This window comes from Fusarium coffeatum (assembly GCF_003316985.1).
Source record: "Fusarium coffeatum strain FIESC_28 chromosome Unknown BRIP53273_contig_13, whole genome shotgun sequence".
Taxonomy (NCBI): Eukaryota; Fungi; Ascomycota; class Sordariomycetes; order Hypocreales; family Nectriaceae; genus Fusarium; species Fusarium coffeatum.
Window position 1 is genome coordinate 23,688 of NW_022157812.1, and position 16,001 is coordinate 39,688.

At 48.9% G+C, this 16,001-nt stretch overlaps 4 protein-coding genes across 4 annotated transcripts; 1 reads left to right on the forward strand and 3 right to left on the reverse strand.

Annotated features, from left to right (window-relative positions):
- Positions 1-2,071: 2,071 nt before the first annotated feature.
- Positions 2,072-4,397, forward strand: FIESC28_00549 (uncharacterized protein; the record flags this gene model as incomplete). The annotated part of the gene is made up of 3 exons (XM_031154700.1): positions 2,072-2,977; positions 3,575-3,897; positions 3,965-4,397. The coding sequence occupies 3 exons, from the start codon at positions 2,072-2,074 to the stop codon at positions 4,395-4,397; spliced, it is 1,662 nt and encodes a 553-aa protein (XP_031021232.1).
- Positions 4,398-5,165: 768 nt separating this feature from the next.
- Positions 5,166-8,220, reverse strand: FIESC28_00550 (uncharacterized protein; the record flags this gene model as incomplete). Its single annotated transcript, XM_031154701.1, has 5 exons — positions 5,166-6,253; positions 6,301-6,730; positions 6,787-7,392; positions 7,438-7,676; positions 7,857-8,220. 5 exons carry the CDS (start codon positions 8,218-8,220, stop codon positions 5,166-5,168), a joined length of 2,727 nt encoding a protein of 908 aa, XP_031021233.1.
- Positions 8,221-8,864: 644 nt separating this feature from the next.
- FIESC28_00551 (uncharacterized protein) lies at positions 8,865-11,301 on the reverse strand (the record flags this gene model as incomplete). The annotated part of the gene is made up of 6 exons (XM_031154702.1): positions 8,865-9,222; positions 9,273-9,306; positions 9,464-9,474; positions 9,795-10,972; positions 11,020-11,088; positions 11,143-11,301. 6 exons carry the CDS (start codon positions 11,299-11,301, stop codon positions 8,865-8,867), a joined length of 1,809 nt encoding a protein of 602 aa, XP_031021234.1.
- A 1,750-nt stretch (positions 11,302-13,051) lies between these two features.
- FIESC28_00552 (uncharacterized protein) lies at positions 13,052-15,447 on the reverse strand (the record flags this gene model as incomplete). Its single annotated transcript, XM_031154703.1, has 5 exons — positions 13,052-14,740; positions 14,790-14,888; positions 14,951-15,068; positions 15,117-15,211; positions 15,283-15,447. 5 exons carry the CDS (start codon positions 15,445-15,447, stop codon positions 13,052-13,054), a joined length of 2,166 nt encoding a protein of 721 aa, XP_031021235.1.
- Positions 15,448-16,001: the final 554 nt, after the last annotated feature.

Below are 16,001 nucleotides of genomic sequence, written 5' to 3' on the forward strand. Positions count from 1 at the left end.
AAGGGATTTGAACAGCGGCACACGACAAGTCTTGCGGTGGGCGGGATAGCGTCAGGCAAGGCAAGGCAAGACAGGGCGAGGCAATGCAAGGTAAGGTAAGGTGGTTGAGTGAGTGGGTGGAGGGCGGTGGTGTCGTTTTGGATATCGTCTTTTTGTCGGCGCCGCAGTGGGGTCTAGCAAGATATCGCCGCTGTGGTCTATAAAGGAACGTTGGTCCAAAAATAATTTACTGTCGAGTGAAGTCGACGGGTCGAAATGGGTTGAGTTGATGGGGGAAAGAAATTTGGAGAGAGCTGAGGTCTAGACAACGATGGATGTGTATGATGTTGAAAGGTCGGCAGGTGTCCAAGGCTGAAGAGAATACCTAGCGGTAATGACGGGATAGTGCGGTGCGGACGTGGACGTGGACGCAGACGTAGGTAGACGTGGGCGACGGAAAGAGCAGAAGCAGAAACAAAAGCGGCGGCCTGGACAGCGAACCAAAGAGATGAGGGAGGGGACAGTGAGTGGAGGGGCAGGGCAGTAGCGGTAGCGGTAGCTTGTTCACTAGATTCTGTGCTATGGATGCGCTATGCGGGCTGTTTACCTCCCTGCTGGCGATGGATGTAGAGCTGCCCGAGCTGAAACCGCCTAGTAAGGTGCCTATACAATGCTGTGCCGTAGATAGCGAGATTTCACTCCCATTGCCTTTGTTGTTTCTATATTGATATACAATTACCTACCTACCCAGGTAGTTGAGGTATCTATAGATCTACGAGTACTGACTGAGGTGGTGATGATGTGAGGTGGGGTCTATATTTGAGAGGCATAGAGACGGACGAAGGCACGCATGATGCCATGTCCAAGATCAATTGAGCTTGAGAGGAAAGGTTTCGACTACTTAATTGCCTATGTATCTAGTTTGTTTAATTGAGTTGAAAAGATAAACATTAATCTGATGCTTTCCGTACCATAAAAGCATAAAGAACAAGGGGTAGAAAGTGACGCAACGATTTGCCAGGTACAGTCTATATCTAGGCACTACCTTAAGGCAAGGCAAGGCAGAGCCAAGCTTCTTTGATCTTTGATCAAGTTCGATTTTGGGCTGGCCTGGCATGACCTGGTTTGGTTTGGGCTTGAAATTGAACTTGACTGCCACTGGATGGTGGTTGATCAATGAATGGATACGGGGACACGGGTGGATCTTAACCTCGATACCTTAGCTTAAGGTAGTAGTGAGGTTATCTCGGCTTGGAAGGTAAGGTAAGGTAAGGTAGCAACGCGTTGTCGCCTTTGGACTTCGGGGTGACAGTGTATGGTGGTTTTATCTTGTGCCTATGATGGCATGACGTGAGTAAAAGCAACACCTCGCAAAGCAGCTAGGTAGGGTCGAGAACCAAAGCTAAAGCTGTTCAACAGTAGGTACTGTACAGAGCAATCCCACCTGAGCTAGAGGCTTGACGCCACCAACATCCCAAAATCAATGACTTAATCTTCTGCCTCTATGTACAGTATCAAGCTTGAGAAGGTCTGAGGAACATATAATTATTCACCATAGCTCAGTCTCCATCCAGACCAAGCTACTCTTCCCATTCTTGCCAGTATATAGACATAAAGAATCAACCACCCGGTCTATGTCTTCAATATCAGTGTACCAACTATAATCATGCTACTGTTCTTTACAAGTGATTGGACTCATGAGATCAACAGTTCCACGCTCAGAGTTTCCAGGATAGGTAGGTAGGCACTTTGCCTAACGTTTGACAGCTCTGAACCGGGTAAATTTGTAAGTTACTGGAGCTGTAGCTTTAATCAGATCGTTTCCATGTATCAAGCTACCTTGCCTATAGGTGTGCATGAGGGGCATCGGAGCTTAACCCATCAGGGACATCCGATGCCCACCATGAAAGCCGAGCTGATCGGCACCCGCTCATCCGTCCGGGGCCGATTTGACATGTGCTCCGGTTCAACTTCAGTTACTGAACAGCATTAACGTATATATCATATCTCAAGCATCCTCAAAGGCGCATTATAAAGACACCGTACCACCAAAATTCACTTGAGAGGCTACCACCCAGGTTAGCGCGACAACATGAGCCAGGACAATCAACCACCACCCGAAACACATACAGATGAGAAATCATCTCTGAATTTAAAAGGCAAAGGCAAAGACAGATACACAAACAACGAAGAGTCAAGCACAATCACTGGCAGACTCCAAGCCTCTGGCAGACTAGCTCTGAATGCCTTCGGGACTGGCCCAGGGCTAAGTGGCCAACAGCCGGCGGCCAAAGCTAGCACAAGCGGCAGTAACAACATTAGCAGAATCACATCAAGTTCGGGAGAAGCATCTTCACATAAACTGCACTCCTCTGTTCAAGGGGAGACACTTCGTTCAAAGGCAAACTTGGACTCTGAAGTTTCAGCACAGGCATTTGATGATTTTGTCAGTGCCGACTCCACATTGGACCACTACGATGATAAGCCCACATCAAATGACTACCGTTCAACAGATGTATCAATGTCACAGGATGTCTCTGATCAAGAAAAACGGGATGGTGCAGCCGTTATCGACCTACTCGATGGTCCCTCGGATGAACTCGATGCTGTTTTACTTGGTGTCCAAGAGGAGGATGAGACTCTTACACCAGAAGCAGCGGCCAAACTTCGAGAAGCCCTCTTCCCTACGAACTCGACATCATCTGGCCCTGGACTGAACGATTTATTAAACTTCAATCCAGACTTTCTGAACCAGCCAGGAGCCGAGGCAGAGCTTGAACGACAGCTCCACTTAGGTACACGAGATACCGACGAAGCCAGAAGCAATTGGCTACAGCAATGGGGCAACGTGCTCAATGGGTATACCGATTACGTTTGGGGTGATTTGGAACCGTTGATAGCTGAGGCCCGAAAGGAGGTTGAAGAGACCAGAGCTCGAGGCTCTAACGAGGCATCGGAGACAAAGGCGCTGGAGCGATTACGACAGATACTTGCACATGTGCGAGGGTTTTGAGGACGGACGTGTAAGGTTCTGAACATGAAAGCAACGATTTCTTAATACTGTAGGTAGGTAGATATAAGCTTCATTTGCCAGTACCTATTCCATGGTAAGACTAATAAAATACCGGCGTATATAATAGTTCACCTGATTGATTCAGTATTGGTAGCATAATCTAGTAGTGGAGTATAAGTTGCTGAGCCAACTAAGCTGACCAATGACATCATTCGAATATTGGCCTAAACCCCAGCTCAACGCTTCCTTCCATGTTCGTACTTGTCGTGTTGCCCAAGGAAACATGGAAACCCTTGGGACGAGTCTTTGGTGACGACCCCACTGACCGATATCATCCCGGGCCCTTGCTAGAAGTGGAAGTTAACAAGGAAGCATCCATATCCATATCCTACCTAGTCTAGAGGCAGGATTTTATTGGGGTTTGTTTGCTTGACAAGTTCGAACCTCCATCTTGTGCTTCTCACATGCCTAAAACAATCTGACCTGCAGTACAACGGCTCAAGCGCTCAGTCTCTCCGCCTCCAACTCAATACCTTACTTTGCCTACCTGCCTAAGGTTCTCCGTGTCTGTGCCTGTGCCAGTGCCAGCGTTGGCAGGCCCTGTCAACCATGTTTGGTTATGGCTCCTACTTGTTGCTCGGCTTCGTCGCAGCCTCAACATCCGCGCAAAACATCCCAGAAGTGCCAGCACTAGCGACAGCAACCGCGACGGCGACGGCGACTGCGACATACTATCCCGCCTACGTTCCACCTGCGTCAGTAATCTTTAAGCGGGACGATTCATGTCCCGCCAACACATTCCGATGCTCTGAAGAGCTTGGCGAGAGGTTCCGTGACATTTGCTGCCAAAACGGCCAAACATGCGCTGTTGATGCCGATGACGAACCAGCATGTTGCCCATCTGGGTGAGTATAATCTTCCAATTCCAGCTGGGCGTGCACCTCGATGAATGGTGGGACTAACGCCTCACAGCGCTGTATGTACAGGTACAGCTCCAGCTTCGGCCACCGGCGCAGCAACTGCTTCGCCATCCTACGTTCCGAACTCATATTTCGCGTTCCCTTACGCCGCGGCGACTTTCGAGAGCGAGGCTGCATGCACATCAGCGGTCGATGCTTGCGAGAAGAACTATGATCAGTGTGTCAACTATCTAGGAGACGGAGGTCAATATGGTGTGACTATCGTCGTGCCTGGCGGTGGAGGGACCACCGTTGAAGGCGGTGGCCAGGCTTTAGGTTCTTCATCTGCAACCGCTGTCTGTTCTAGTTTGAGTTCTCGTGCATGCGGCAATGTGTCTAATGACGACTGTTCGGATTATGGAAACGATGCTTCGTCCTCCAACAACCGTGGCTTGTGGTTTGTCAGTCTTGGCGCAGGTGTTGCGCTGCTCAGCGCGCTGCTCTAAGTGACGTCCACGCTGAGATAAAAATCACAGACAGCCAACATATATGGACCATGAGCTGTTGGGTCGGCTGTTTTCAAATCCGCCTCCGACACTGCGGCTCATATTTCCAGAACGAAGCAGGCCTGAGGAGATGCTCACACAGACGCCAAGAGTGGACGAACCCCATTTTACGAAGCATATTATGATTGCCCCAATCTGATTTCTCGAGGGCTATGAAGCGTGCTTATCATGTTGTATATAGGATTGCAATTGGACCTAGATAAAACGGTCAATACTATATATATTTGCATTTTGTTTTCATCAAGCATCCTCTTACTATGGCCCACAAGATATACTCAATTGCTCTTCGTAAACTCATATAAAAGACGCATTATGTCCATGAGACATGCTTTTTTGTAAACCGCCTTGTTAGGGGTGGCTCAACCCCATACCTCACAATCCAATACTCTCACACTCAAAGGTTTATGACAGTTGATGAACAATATCTATTCGGGCATAGTGGTCAATAGTTAACAATGTCATCGCCGCAGGACTTGTAAAGCAACCACAAGGACAACATAAGGTGTTGTTAGCATCGCTTTTATAACGTATCTTACTGCGTAGCCTTCTAATTGTCCGATGCATCCTTCAGCCGAACTCAACTTTATATGGTACTATCCATAGGTAGTTAACCAGATAGGAACAGTAGCTGTTAGTTGAACTCCTTTGCACAAAATTGATCATCCACCCACACAGAAATCAGGTGGGATTGCCCCTATCAGCAACTGCTCAAGTGTTTGGTGAGATTATAGCTTCCAATATATCCTCAATGGAATCCCTGGTGCCATTTTCGCCCTCGTTCGATTCCACTTCATCCTCGTCACCGAAAGATTCGTTCAGAAACAGTCGTGCTGTCACCTCTGCTTCCTCCAACCGTTCCATCTCTACTGGGGATAGACCAGCACAAACTGCTCCCAAGTCTTCATTCTGTGCAAGCAGTTGGGAGATATTTTCAGCACGCTCCACAACGGCACTAGGCACTCCATTCAGAGCTGCACATCTGCCTCCAAAACTCGACGTACTGTGGCCATGCTCAAGACTGAAAAGATAAGTGACTTGATCGTCTAATAGTGCCGCCTCCCAATCCAGTCTTACATCCATGTGCGCGATCCGGAGGCCGCTCTGGTGGTTCAAATACCTATTCTCGAAGATCTCGTGAAAGTGTGTGGCAGCAAGAAGGCGGGGACAGTCAGGTCCAAGTGAGAGGTGGTGGTCCAGCAATGCGGCCAGTAATCCAGCACCGTCGTCACCATTCGTTCCCTTGCCGAATTCGTCTATCAGGATGAGACTTTTTGGTGTGGAGGCTCTTGTCGATAGAGCAGCTTGCTTCATGTCTCTGGCAAACGCACTCTCGCCCCCAGACATACTCTCCCTAGGAGAGATACATGTGAGAATACTGTCGGTGAGCCCGATAACGGCTTGGTTAGCTGGTACAAAGCTGCCAATATGAGCAAGATATACAACGATAGCCGTTTGCTTTAGATATACACTCTTGCCTGAGTGGTTCGGGCCCGTGAGTATCAATGCTTGAGATGAGTCATCTTGCACCTCGACCGTGTCTTGAGACCCTGTGAAGAGGTGACAAGAGTTGGGAACAAAAGCTGGCACAGCAAGTTCCTGCAGAGGATGACGGCCCTCATCGATATGAATTACGCTTGCTTGCACGACCTGTGGTGCACGCCAGTTGTACTTCTCAGCCCCAAGAGCCAGCGCAAGTATCGCATCAAACTCGCCGCACATGTCCGATGCTAAAAGCAGAACTTCTTCACACTCCAACACTTTGCTAGCTAGTCGATGGATGATTTCTACCTCTCGATCTGTGTATATTTAGTTTCTGATATCAAAGCAGGAATGGACACATTACCTCCAATGCGGCAGTACATGTCTCCGTACTCTTCATCTAACTCTCGCATGTAACTGTTCTTGTAGCATACTATGTCGTCTGCAGTGAACATTTTCTCCCATTTTTCACCAGGAGTACCTTCTCCCTCATAATAACCGTTTCTAGTGGCAGGATTCGGTTCCACTGCTATGAGAAACCCGATTTGAGGCAAGAACACGCAAGACTTGACGTGCTTACACACCCACTCTGGCAATTCGCGATGTATGTGGTTGACGACTTCTGTCAATAAGCTTCCCATGCCATCGTACTGTCTTTTGAGGTCGTCTAGTTGAGGGTCGATTCCAGTCTTTACAGATGACCGGTGACGTGCTTTAGATTGCTCAAAGTCAATTGTTTTGTTAACCATGTCTCCGACAGCTAACATGCTGGCTGGCTGGAGACTCTCTATCACCTTGGTAAAGAGTCTTAGCCCGGGCTTTCTAGCATGTGCTGAATGGAGGAACCTACTTTTTGGAAGAGTATCGCCTCGGAGCCACCGTTGAGGGATCCTATCAGTTCTCTGAGTGCCAGGGCTTGTGTCGTGAACTTGTGGATTGTCCCCCATACGCCCTTGTCGGAAGACTGCCCAGAAGAGGGAAATTCGATGCCTTTTCTGAGCTGCGCGAATGTAGCATGTAAGTTTCGAAGTTTACGGAGAGTTGAAACTAGTTGTGGCAGTTTGTCTGCATTGTCAGGCTGCAGTAATACTGCAATTGATTGTTGCCTTTCTGAGATAACGTCGATGTCCAACAAGGGCCGGAGAAATAGTTGACGTAATCTTGCTCGACCCTGAGGGGTGCAAGCCAGGTGGTGAAAAAGACCATAAACGGAGAGGCTCTCTTTCGGACTACCCTGAGTTGTATCTGGTCCCCATGCTTGAGTGTTGGGGTGCAGTTCAGTCTGGAGGATTTGTAGTGATAAGAGAGTATCACTACCAACGTACATATAAGACGAGAGAGAGAACATGCGAATGTCTATGACTCGAAATAGAACACCGGCTACTTGCCCATCTGGAAGAAACCCAGCAGATCTCCGACGAAGAATGTCACCCAGCAAGGCACCAACGCATCCTACCTGGTTCGGGTCAGTGCTATCAATACACAACTGCGCTTAGCTCACCGAGACTGGACTGTTCATGTTGATGCAACCTCCATAGCGAAGTGACCGAAATGCCTGTGATTCAGGCTGTGGATGCCCTGGTATAGATTCTTCGTTGGTTGCATCATCCACACCTGTCGAGAATACGATACCGGTAGGTAACAAGGCTTGAGAGTTCAGACCTGCGAGCCGTTCCTGTGCTGTTTCGATAGAGAATTCAGAAGACTGTAAGCCTCGAAATATAATGCCCCCTGAATTATCTTTACCCATAGTCAGTCAATGTCCCCGCGATCAGGATAACACGCGAATTCACTTGCCTGTTGAAGTAGTGAGCTTCTCGAGGTGGTCCCGAAAACTTGTGGGAGATCTTGCCGACACAAGAAGACTGCTCGGTTGAGCATGGATAAGAAATTGCTCTGTGATGTCTAAAGAAGCTGTACAGATGTCCTCTGACACCTGAAGGATTCCGTTTGTAGTGGAAAAGTATGCGCATCCGATTGTAGCATTGTCTTTCATGTCCATAGCCATAACGATTTCATGTTGCACGGGCTCACTGCTATTTCGTGGGTTATCTTCTCGAGAAATGGGCGATCCAGATATGTCCAAGCCATTGGCCATCGAATCGCGAGTGGTAGGACTCGAGCGTACTAAGGAGCCAGGCCTCGAAGATGGATTGAAGTTGCTTCCAGGTGCCGAAGTGCGTCCCTTCCTGGAGGTAGAGCCTCGTCCCCGGCCCCGACCTCGACCGCGGCCTCGACTTGGGCCACTCGAGCTAGATACACTCGAACCTGACGTTCTAGGCATTGCGATCCTTCGAGGCGGAAAAGATCAGTCCGTCAATATGTGAATAATTGGTCGGATGAAGGAAGGAGGGATAGCGAGATGGAATCTCATAAAGGATAACCACATTGATCGTGGCGAGACAAATCAACGCACTAGAGTAAGTACCTAGGTAGGTAGTTGCTTTCCAAATGATATTTGGCTTCTGCGATTTGGGAAGGTCCTCGTAAGCGCTCCTTCTTCCATGGTGGGCAGGTAGTTGGGGAAAGGGGAAGGATGCTAAAGTGGCAGGAGCTACCTGGACGCTTCTCAGGATCGGAAAACCAGCTGTCAATGGGGAGACAGTTCCCAGTGGCATCCAAGTACAATATCCAAGATATGTCAATGTCCAAGGCTGGGGTCTTTTTATTGCACGAGGCGAGAGTTGTCTTCACTCCGTCGGACAATCAGCTTTTTATCTGTATTCGTGATTTACAAACCCACGAGCCGTCTTAGGTCCCCTCGTCTGGTGTATCACTATTAGATATCTGCATCACTACGTTCGTGCTGCATCGTTGAAGAGAGTAAGGAGTGCCGCTGTGTACCTAATACTCAGGTACCCATTACGACAGTATGCATTATACCTCATTGTTCAGTACATATTGTATTCGAGATACCAACTGTGGCCTTTACTTCTCCTCCGCCTTGACCCAGCTTGCGAACTCGCGTCGCTGCTTGCGAATGTCAATAAAACCAGGTCGCGTCTCCAGAATGCTGAAAGGATTCCCGCGGTAGTCCTTCTCGACCTCACCACTTCCAGTCGTAAAACCAGCCTCTCCTTCACGCTCAATCTTTCCAGCCCATTCATGCCACTTGATCGGTCGAAGCTGCGGGGTTCCCATAACCAGACCCAGAACGACAACCAGTGTCGCTACCAAAGCTTCAATGGATATATCGATTGGGAGAGAATGTGTTGCAAGCGGTTGCGGCTGGCCATGATGGACCGCTGTTGATGAGATGACGGAGTGCTCTTGCGCAGAGTAGCACCTGGAACGAGGGTCAGTTTGTGGATTTTAGCACGGGAGCACCGAACTTACGCGTGCGCAAGAAGAGCAAGACCGGTGACGGTCACTGTTTTAGAGATCCAGGTCATACTGCGTCGAAATCGGATGGCCTCTAATAGGATGTGTTAGGACGCCTTGAAGACAAGTCGTGGCTAAAGGTGCGATGACATGGGTGACCAAAATAGATATGACTAAGCTTCAGAGCAGTCTCCACTAATACTAACAACTCAACCAACTGCATGTTATGTTCAATGACACCAAAGTTCACCTGAATCAATGACTGGAGAGAGGCAAGAATAACTGTCATGCTAAGCTGTATGGAATCAACAAGCTAAGTACCAGGTACTAGGTAAGGTATTCAATGAGCCTCCCATATTCATGTTCCTTCTAATGATACACCCAAAACAAAACCCCTGTCTAAGATAACGAACTCGCTCAATACATTGATTGTCCCTAGGTATCATCCCCAGAATCGCCTGCCCAACACTCAAGGAAATGTTTTTACGAAAGTCGCTCAAGGAAAATCACTAAAGACCCTGTTCAGTCTGCGCATACCAATCTTCAAAGTGACCGGGCTCGTCCATCACTTCAACTTTCCAGTCATCTTTGTTGCCCTTGAGGTAAGCGTCTTGCGCTGTGGTGTCTTCGTAACCACCCATCACGGGTATCAGGTCATGGTCACTCTCCATAATCCAGCCTTCTTGTCCCAAGGGAGCTCCTGTGTGGATTCCTTCATACGTCTCGTATGGAGGACCTGGTACGAACAGGGGAGCTACGGCATTATCATAGGTTGACACGGCAGCACCATAATAGTCATGGGTGAACCCGTCCAAGCCATGGGTCGAATAATTGAACTCTCCAGGTGAAGTGGCTCTGCTGCCCAGCTCATTGCTGATATTCAAACCGTTGTACTGGCGCATGGATATCTCGTATTGATTCGGCGCCATCTGATCATATGGCAAGACAGAAGGTCGAACATGAGATGTGTAGGCGTGCATGTCGTGGTAGGGTGCCATCGACGGATCAACCATCGAGTTACCAACAGCATCATAGGCAGTAGAAGAGGCTTCACTCAGTCGTGTAGCATGTCGGTATCTAGACCTGCGCGCTGCACTGGAAAGCCCGCGCCCGCTGTTCCAGTCTGAGTCGTTGTCCGAGTACTCATCGTCGACATCTCCGTCACGTCTGACTTTTCTTGGCTTCGAAGGCGTGAACTTGTATCCAGGGTGTGCTCGCTGATGATTCACTCGTTCAACCCTAGCCCACTGGTCGAATGCCTCTTTGATGTGAGGGGGCTCTATGCGCCATCCGGCACCGCAGACTTTTGACACGTGTTGATGGTTGTTTTGAGAGCACTCTTCCTTGGCTACTTCCTGGTATGCCTTGCGGTACAGCATAAAGGCGTTCATGGGACGCTTGATCTGACCTTCTTTCTTGTTGCTCGAAGTTTCGGAGAGTCTTTCTTCGCTAGAACGATTGACAAAGGTCTCTATGTCAGCAACGTGGATGTTGGGGTGGCTCTTAGCAGCTTCGGAAAGGGGCCCTGAAACCAGATTGCTCGCGGTGTTGGCCTTCTCGGCGCGACTTTTCTTCTGCACTCGACCACTCCTTACTGCTGGCGACTTGGCTGTGAGTGGCTTCTTCGCGATGCTAAGTCCACTACGGGTTGTGATAGCATCACTGGTTGAGCAGGGCGCTGGGGGTGATGCTTCAGGAGTGTATGGTAGATGAGTCTGCCAAGTCAGTGACATGTCTATTGCGATTTGCTTCTATGACTTACGCTGTAGCCAACTTCATCAGGCAAGGGTCCATATGGGTGGCTGGTGATACCCAGGCCTCCATAACCTGTCTTAAGTCGTCCAAGGTCAGTTTGGCTATAGCCATCGAGACATGTTAGACTTACAAACGAAGCATCGCTTCTTTGCGAGTAAACTGTAGATGGCTCGTATACTGAAGAGTCGTCCTCGCGGATGGGAGTAGAATATCGTGTGGCATAGGAGTAGCCAGCGAAACTTTGCTCGGGGCTCATGGTGCCTTGAGGGTGCGAGATATGTGAGTCCATCGTGGACGTCGGTTGTTGGGAGAAGCCGTCAGAGGACGATGGCGGCGTTGGAAGTATGTGTTGTTGCATGTCGTAAGCCTTCTTCCACTGGTTGCGATGTCGACCAGGGTTAAAGCTGTTACAGCAAGGTCAAAGTAGTGAGTTCCAAATCCGCGAAGTTGATATTAGCCAAGGCGGAAGAAGATATCATGAATCTCGCAATGAAGCACAATGTAGATGGAGAGTTCAATTCTGTCTTTTGACAGTATCTATGTTGGTCTTATTCGGTCTGAAGATTGAATACCCAGTAAAGTCCTTTGTTGGGTTTCTTTGAGAGCTGCCGCGTGTGGTTTTGTATGCACATCACATCAGGGAACATTATGATACCCTAGACTTGTCTACAGCGCCAGGACCATGCCCACAAATAGACAAGCAACGTCTTGATTCAAAGGCAAGCGGAGAAGACAACAGTCATTCCTGGAAACATACCGCAATGCGCACCGTTGCCCAAGGGGATTGACCTCTCCAAGCTGCATCTTGATATGTCGTTGGCCAACCATCCATCCACCACACAACGTCCGGGCCAGATTGAAGAAGCACGGTCAGAATAGAAGCCCTATGGGTTTAAGAGATAGGCCCGCTTGGCGTCCAGCCGCAATTCATTCAATAGAACCAGAATGTCATACTTTCGATTGTGCTTCCCTGCGCCGCTCTATTTGCATGCCGCTAGTTCAGCCATGGCGCATTCCTTTGACATACACATCCGGGGGCCCCCACCTCTGTCAACTGTCATCCCAACTTAACCTCTGACATGTTTGATAAAGATGGGCAGTCATGCTGATACTGTAGGTAGATAGTCCGTCTGACTGTTTTCGACTCGTGGTATATTATTCATACGGCTGGCTCTCTTGCTTATCCATCAAGGCACATTATCTGCTCTGGTTATCTTACAATCCCTGCCCGATGCATCGCTGTTTTGTCTTCCTTGTTTGGTTTGTTCTTGTCTTGTGCTGCTACCTACCTCCAAGCTTGTTGAATGGGGGGCTGCAGTATGCATGTATGTTTGCTCCAAGTGCCGGATAGCTGGGACCACACAGCCATTCACGGCCTTGCTGGTCTGCTGGTAAACGTCTGTTTTATGTCGCGGTAACCGAGCATCTGACCAACCAAACAGTCCATAACTTGCCCAGCCTCATCAATCCCTGTCCTAGCCTGGTCTGTTGGTCCTGTTTCGGTAGATCATTCTCTTCTGTTAGGACTGTTTCTGTTCTGCCCTGACGTCCAAAAAAGAAACATGCCTCTTTTTCTCCAAAGCTTTGACCATTTGTTCCTGACCACACCATCCATATTTACATGGCATTGCTGGTAGACACCCTATTTTCGGAATAGGTTCGGCCATTCGCGTCTCGCGTTACTGCAATGTGCTCAACCAAAACCCCTGTTGGTTGCTCAATTGCCTAGTCTAATCCTGAGGTCGACATTAGAATTCGTACAGATAAGGTTAAGTCTTATTTTGTCGTGCTTGGGCCAACATCTCGTCTGAGACCCCATGACAAGTGATTGCTGTCAATACAACACGTCTTCCCAATAAGAGCAAGAGCTCGATTTTTCTCGTTAATGTGTGCCTGGTATTGGCTGAAATAGCAATGCTGTTAATAGCGCTAAAAAAAAAACATCCATGTCATGCCTAAATGAAGCTTAGGGAACTTGTTGATGCAGCTGTGGCGTTTTGCAACTTTCTTGCCTTACCAAATTTCTGTGTTTGGGGTTCTCATCGGTTTTCGAACGGTTTTGGTGGCTCCGAGTGTTTGGTAGGCGGTGTCAAAATCTGATGCTGTGGAGATGGTGATAATGCTACTGGAGGTAGTATTGGAGTGGCAGCCTTGAATCGGTTTGACTTGGAAGAATCCATAGGACGAGTGGGCGAGTGTTTGGTCGGAGAAAGCCCAGCAATAGAAGGGATAGTGCCATTCTGCTCGTGTGCTGCTCGGTAGATCTCTCGACTAATTTGGGGTGTACTCAACGCTGACTCAACTGTCTTGTCCCCTTGGAAACTGTCGATGCCTTTGCAAGGGCTGGGTGTCCGGAAAGACGTCATTGGACTGGTCATAGCCGCACTGCCTGATGAGCTGCCCTGAAAGCTAGCATCCAGCTTGACAGGTGCCGGGATCACCGGTGTCATTTTGGGTGTGCCAATCAGCCCCTTGCTTGGCCCTGAACGGGCATCAGCGTCAGTCATAGTATCAGAGATACCGGCGCCATTGACACTAGTACTAGGGGCAGAAGTCGATGAGGTCAAGCCATCTTCAACGTTATTGTTGATCGTGTTGTGGGTTTCATCTGGTGCCTGGTTGGCATTCTTAGACTCTTCCCCATTGATAGGCGAACTGGTGTGACCCAAAGATCGAGATGCGTCTGACTGTGTGCCTGAACTGGATGGGCGGTTGAGTTTCAATTTGATTGTTGGTCGGGGCCGTTTGGCTTCTTGCTCACGACGGGTACAGGAAGTACAGATGTAGTGAAATTCCGGCTGATCGGCGGCTTCTTCACTTAGTCCCATACACTTGCTGTGCTGCCAGACATTGCATCTTTCGCAAGCTACGCTGTGAGCACCGTCGTCGACTTGGCCATGGAGACCGCAAATGCAGTCAAAGATCCAGTCTTCCTCCTCATCTTCTAGCTCTTTCAAAGCTTGTTTGTTTCTCTCGATCTCTACTTTGAGACGGCGTTCGGAAGCTCGCCCATTGCTGTTAGAAAGGTTCTTGCTATCCTCAGAGAGTTGGGCAAGTTCTTCCTCGTGCTGGATTCGCCGCGCCTCGCGTTCTCGTAATCGTTGTTCCCGTGAGACCATCCGTTTATCGCGCTCCTGTTCCATCTTGGCTTGCGCCAGCTCTTCTCGCTGCCGAGTTGATTCTTCTTCTCGCCGTTGTCGTTCCTCTTCTCGACTTTGTTGGTCATGTTTTTGTTGTTCGACCTTTCCAGCAATTCGGCTTGATCGCTTTGCGTTCGCCATCTTGACTGCATTTGCCAATTCGCGCTCTCTCTGTAATTCCCTTCGCTGTCGTGATTGTTCTTGCTTTTCCAAGATTGGAACGAGATGTTCCTCTAGTTGGTTCCGTAGAATCTTCTCATTCTCATCGCGTGTCTTCCGAAAACCTTCAACAATGGCTCGTACGTCGTCCAAAGTTACAGCAAGACATTCCCATGTCATTCCGCCGAGGCCGTCGTCTTCAATTGGTGACTCATTGCTTGTCTCTGGGTCTAGTTCGGTCGCTTCGTCCTCAGCATTCATAGTACTGCGTCGTCGTTTACTTGCACGTCGGTTTCCATAAGACACTCTTGACTTTTTGGGTTTGGTTGGTTTATTGGATGCTGGGGCTTCGGTAAGGCGGTATATTCGGTTATCATCGAGCACAAAGTACGTTCGATCGTCTGCATCCCAGCCGTATGGCTCTATTCGCTACACGAATGTTAGTTAACATTGGGGGATTCCGTCGGATTGCACTTACCCAACTTGTTTGCTCGGCGTCTTTTTGCTCTTCCATTTTGTCTCGAATGCGCTCCGGGTGGATCATTACCCATTGGGTCAGTTGTTGCATCACTTTAATCTGAGGCATTGTATGTAAGTCTCCCATTCTCATGCGCGCGAGTCTTGGACAAAAGAACCGACCTTTGTAAAAACATCGAAATCGTTGAACTTCAGTGGTGCCTCGGCAGAACCGAAAGGGTTGTAATTCGGCGATCTGTTTGCAAATTGCTTGCGCGCTTGATCGTCAAAGATTTCGTGCCTATGGCCGTCAGTAAAACGCTTTCCCTGCCAGCTCACGGAAACATACGTTAAACCACGATGCGACGATACGAGTTTGAGAAGGGCAAGGGCAATATCCGTTAGCATAGTCGAATTTGGTTTCAGGCACTCGGCCTCGATTTCCTGCGAGTAAAGTAAGCATTAATAGGTATAGAAGAGTGAAGCCCTGGGCTCTCATCTATGTATGGCCTTACCTCGACATCGATGGCTTCATCGATTTTCGCAGCTTTGCCAAAGATATAGATCCATTGGCAAAGATTCGCAAACTGCCACATATTTCGAATTCGATGCTGTAAGGAAATTTGGTTCTCGCCATCTTCTCCATCAGCAACTGCGAGCGAGCGTTTTCGAGACGGCATGGTGGGAATCTGTGATATCGATGTAAGGACGATATTCAGTCGCGTCACAAATGACAGAAGCGTGTTTAGGGCGTTTTCGAGGTCGCGAAAGGATTAAATGTGGCGCAGTCAGCCACAACCACATGCCTTTTGTAAGGTTCAAATGCAGCTTACGACATTCACTTCAGGGGACTTCGGTTCTCCACACTGTAGCAGAACTTAGTTCTATAAAAAGCAGCACAGGACAGTATTCCACCACAGAGTTACACATGGAAACCGCTGTATGTACAGTGCGTTAGAGCGGCTGTACTGTCACATCCCGGTGTCCTTGAGCTCTCAGCACTCCTGAGAAGTGGGAAGGATGCAGCGGACTGGCTACCTCTTCTCTTTCCAATATAAACTATTCATAGTATAAACGCTGCTCACTTTTTGAAGCATTGAGGATGCTCGATTGCGGCGACTGCCCTCATAAACCCAGTCCTTCTTGACATCGGACCTTATTGGCGATTATCAATCCCCGTTCGTTGGTCCATGTCTTCGAACTCTTGGGATCAAGACGGGCGCCCTGCGCGGCG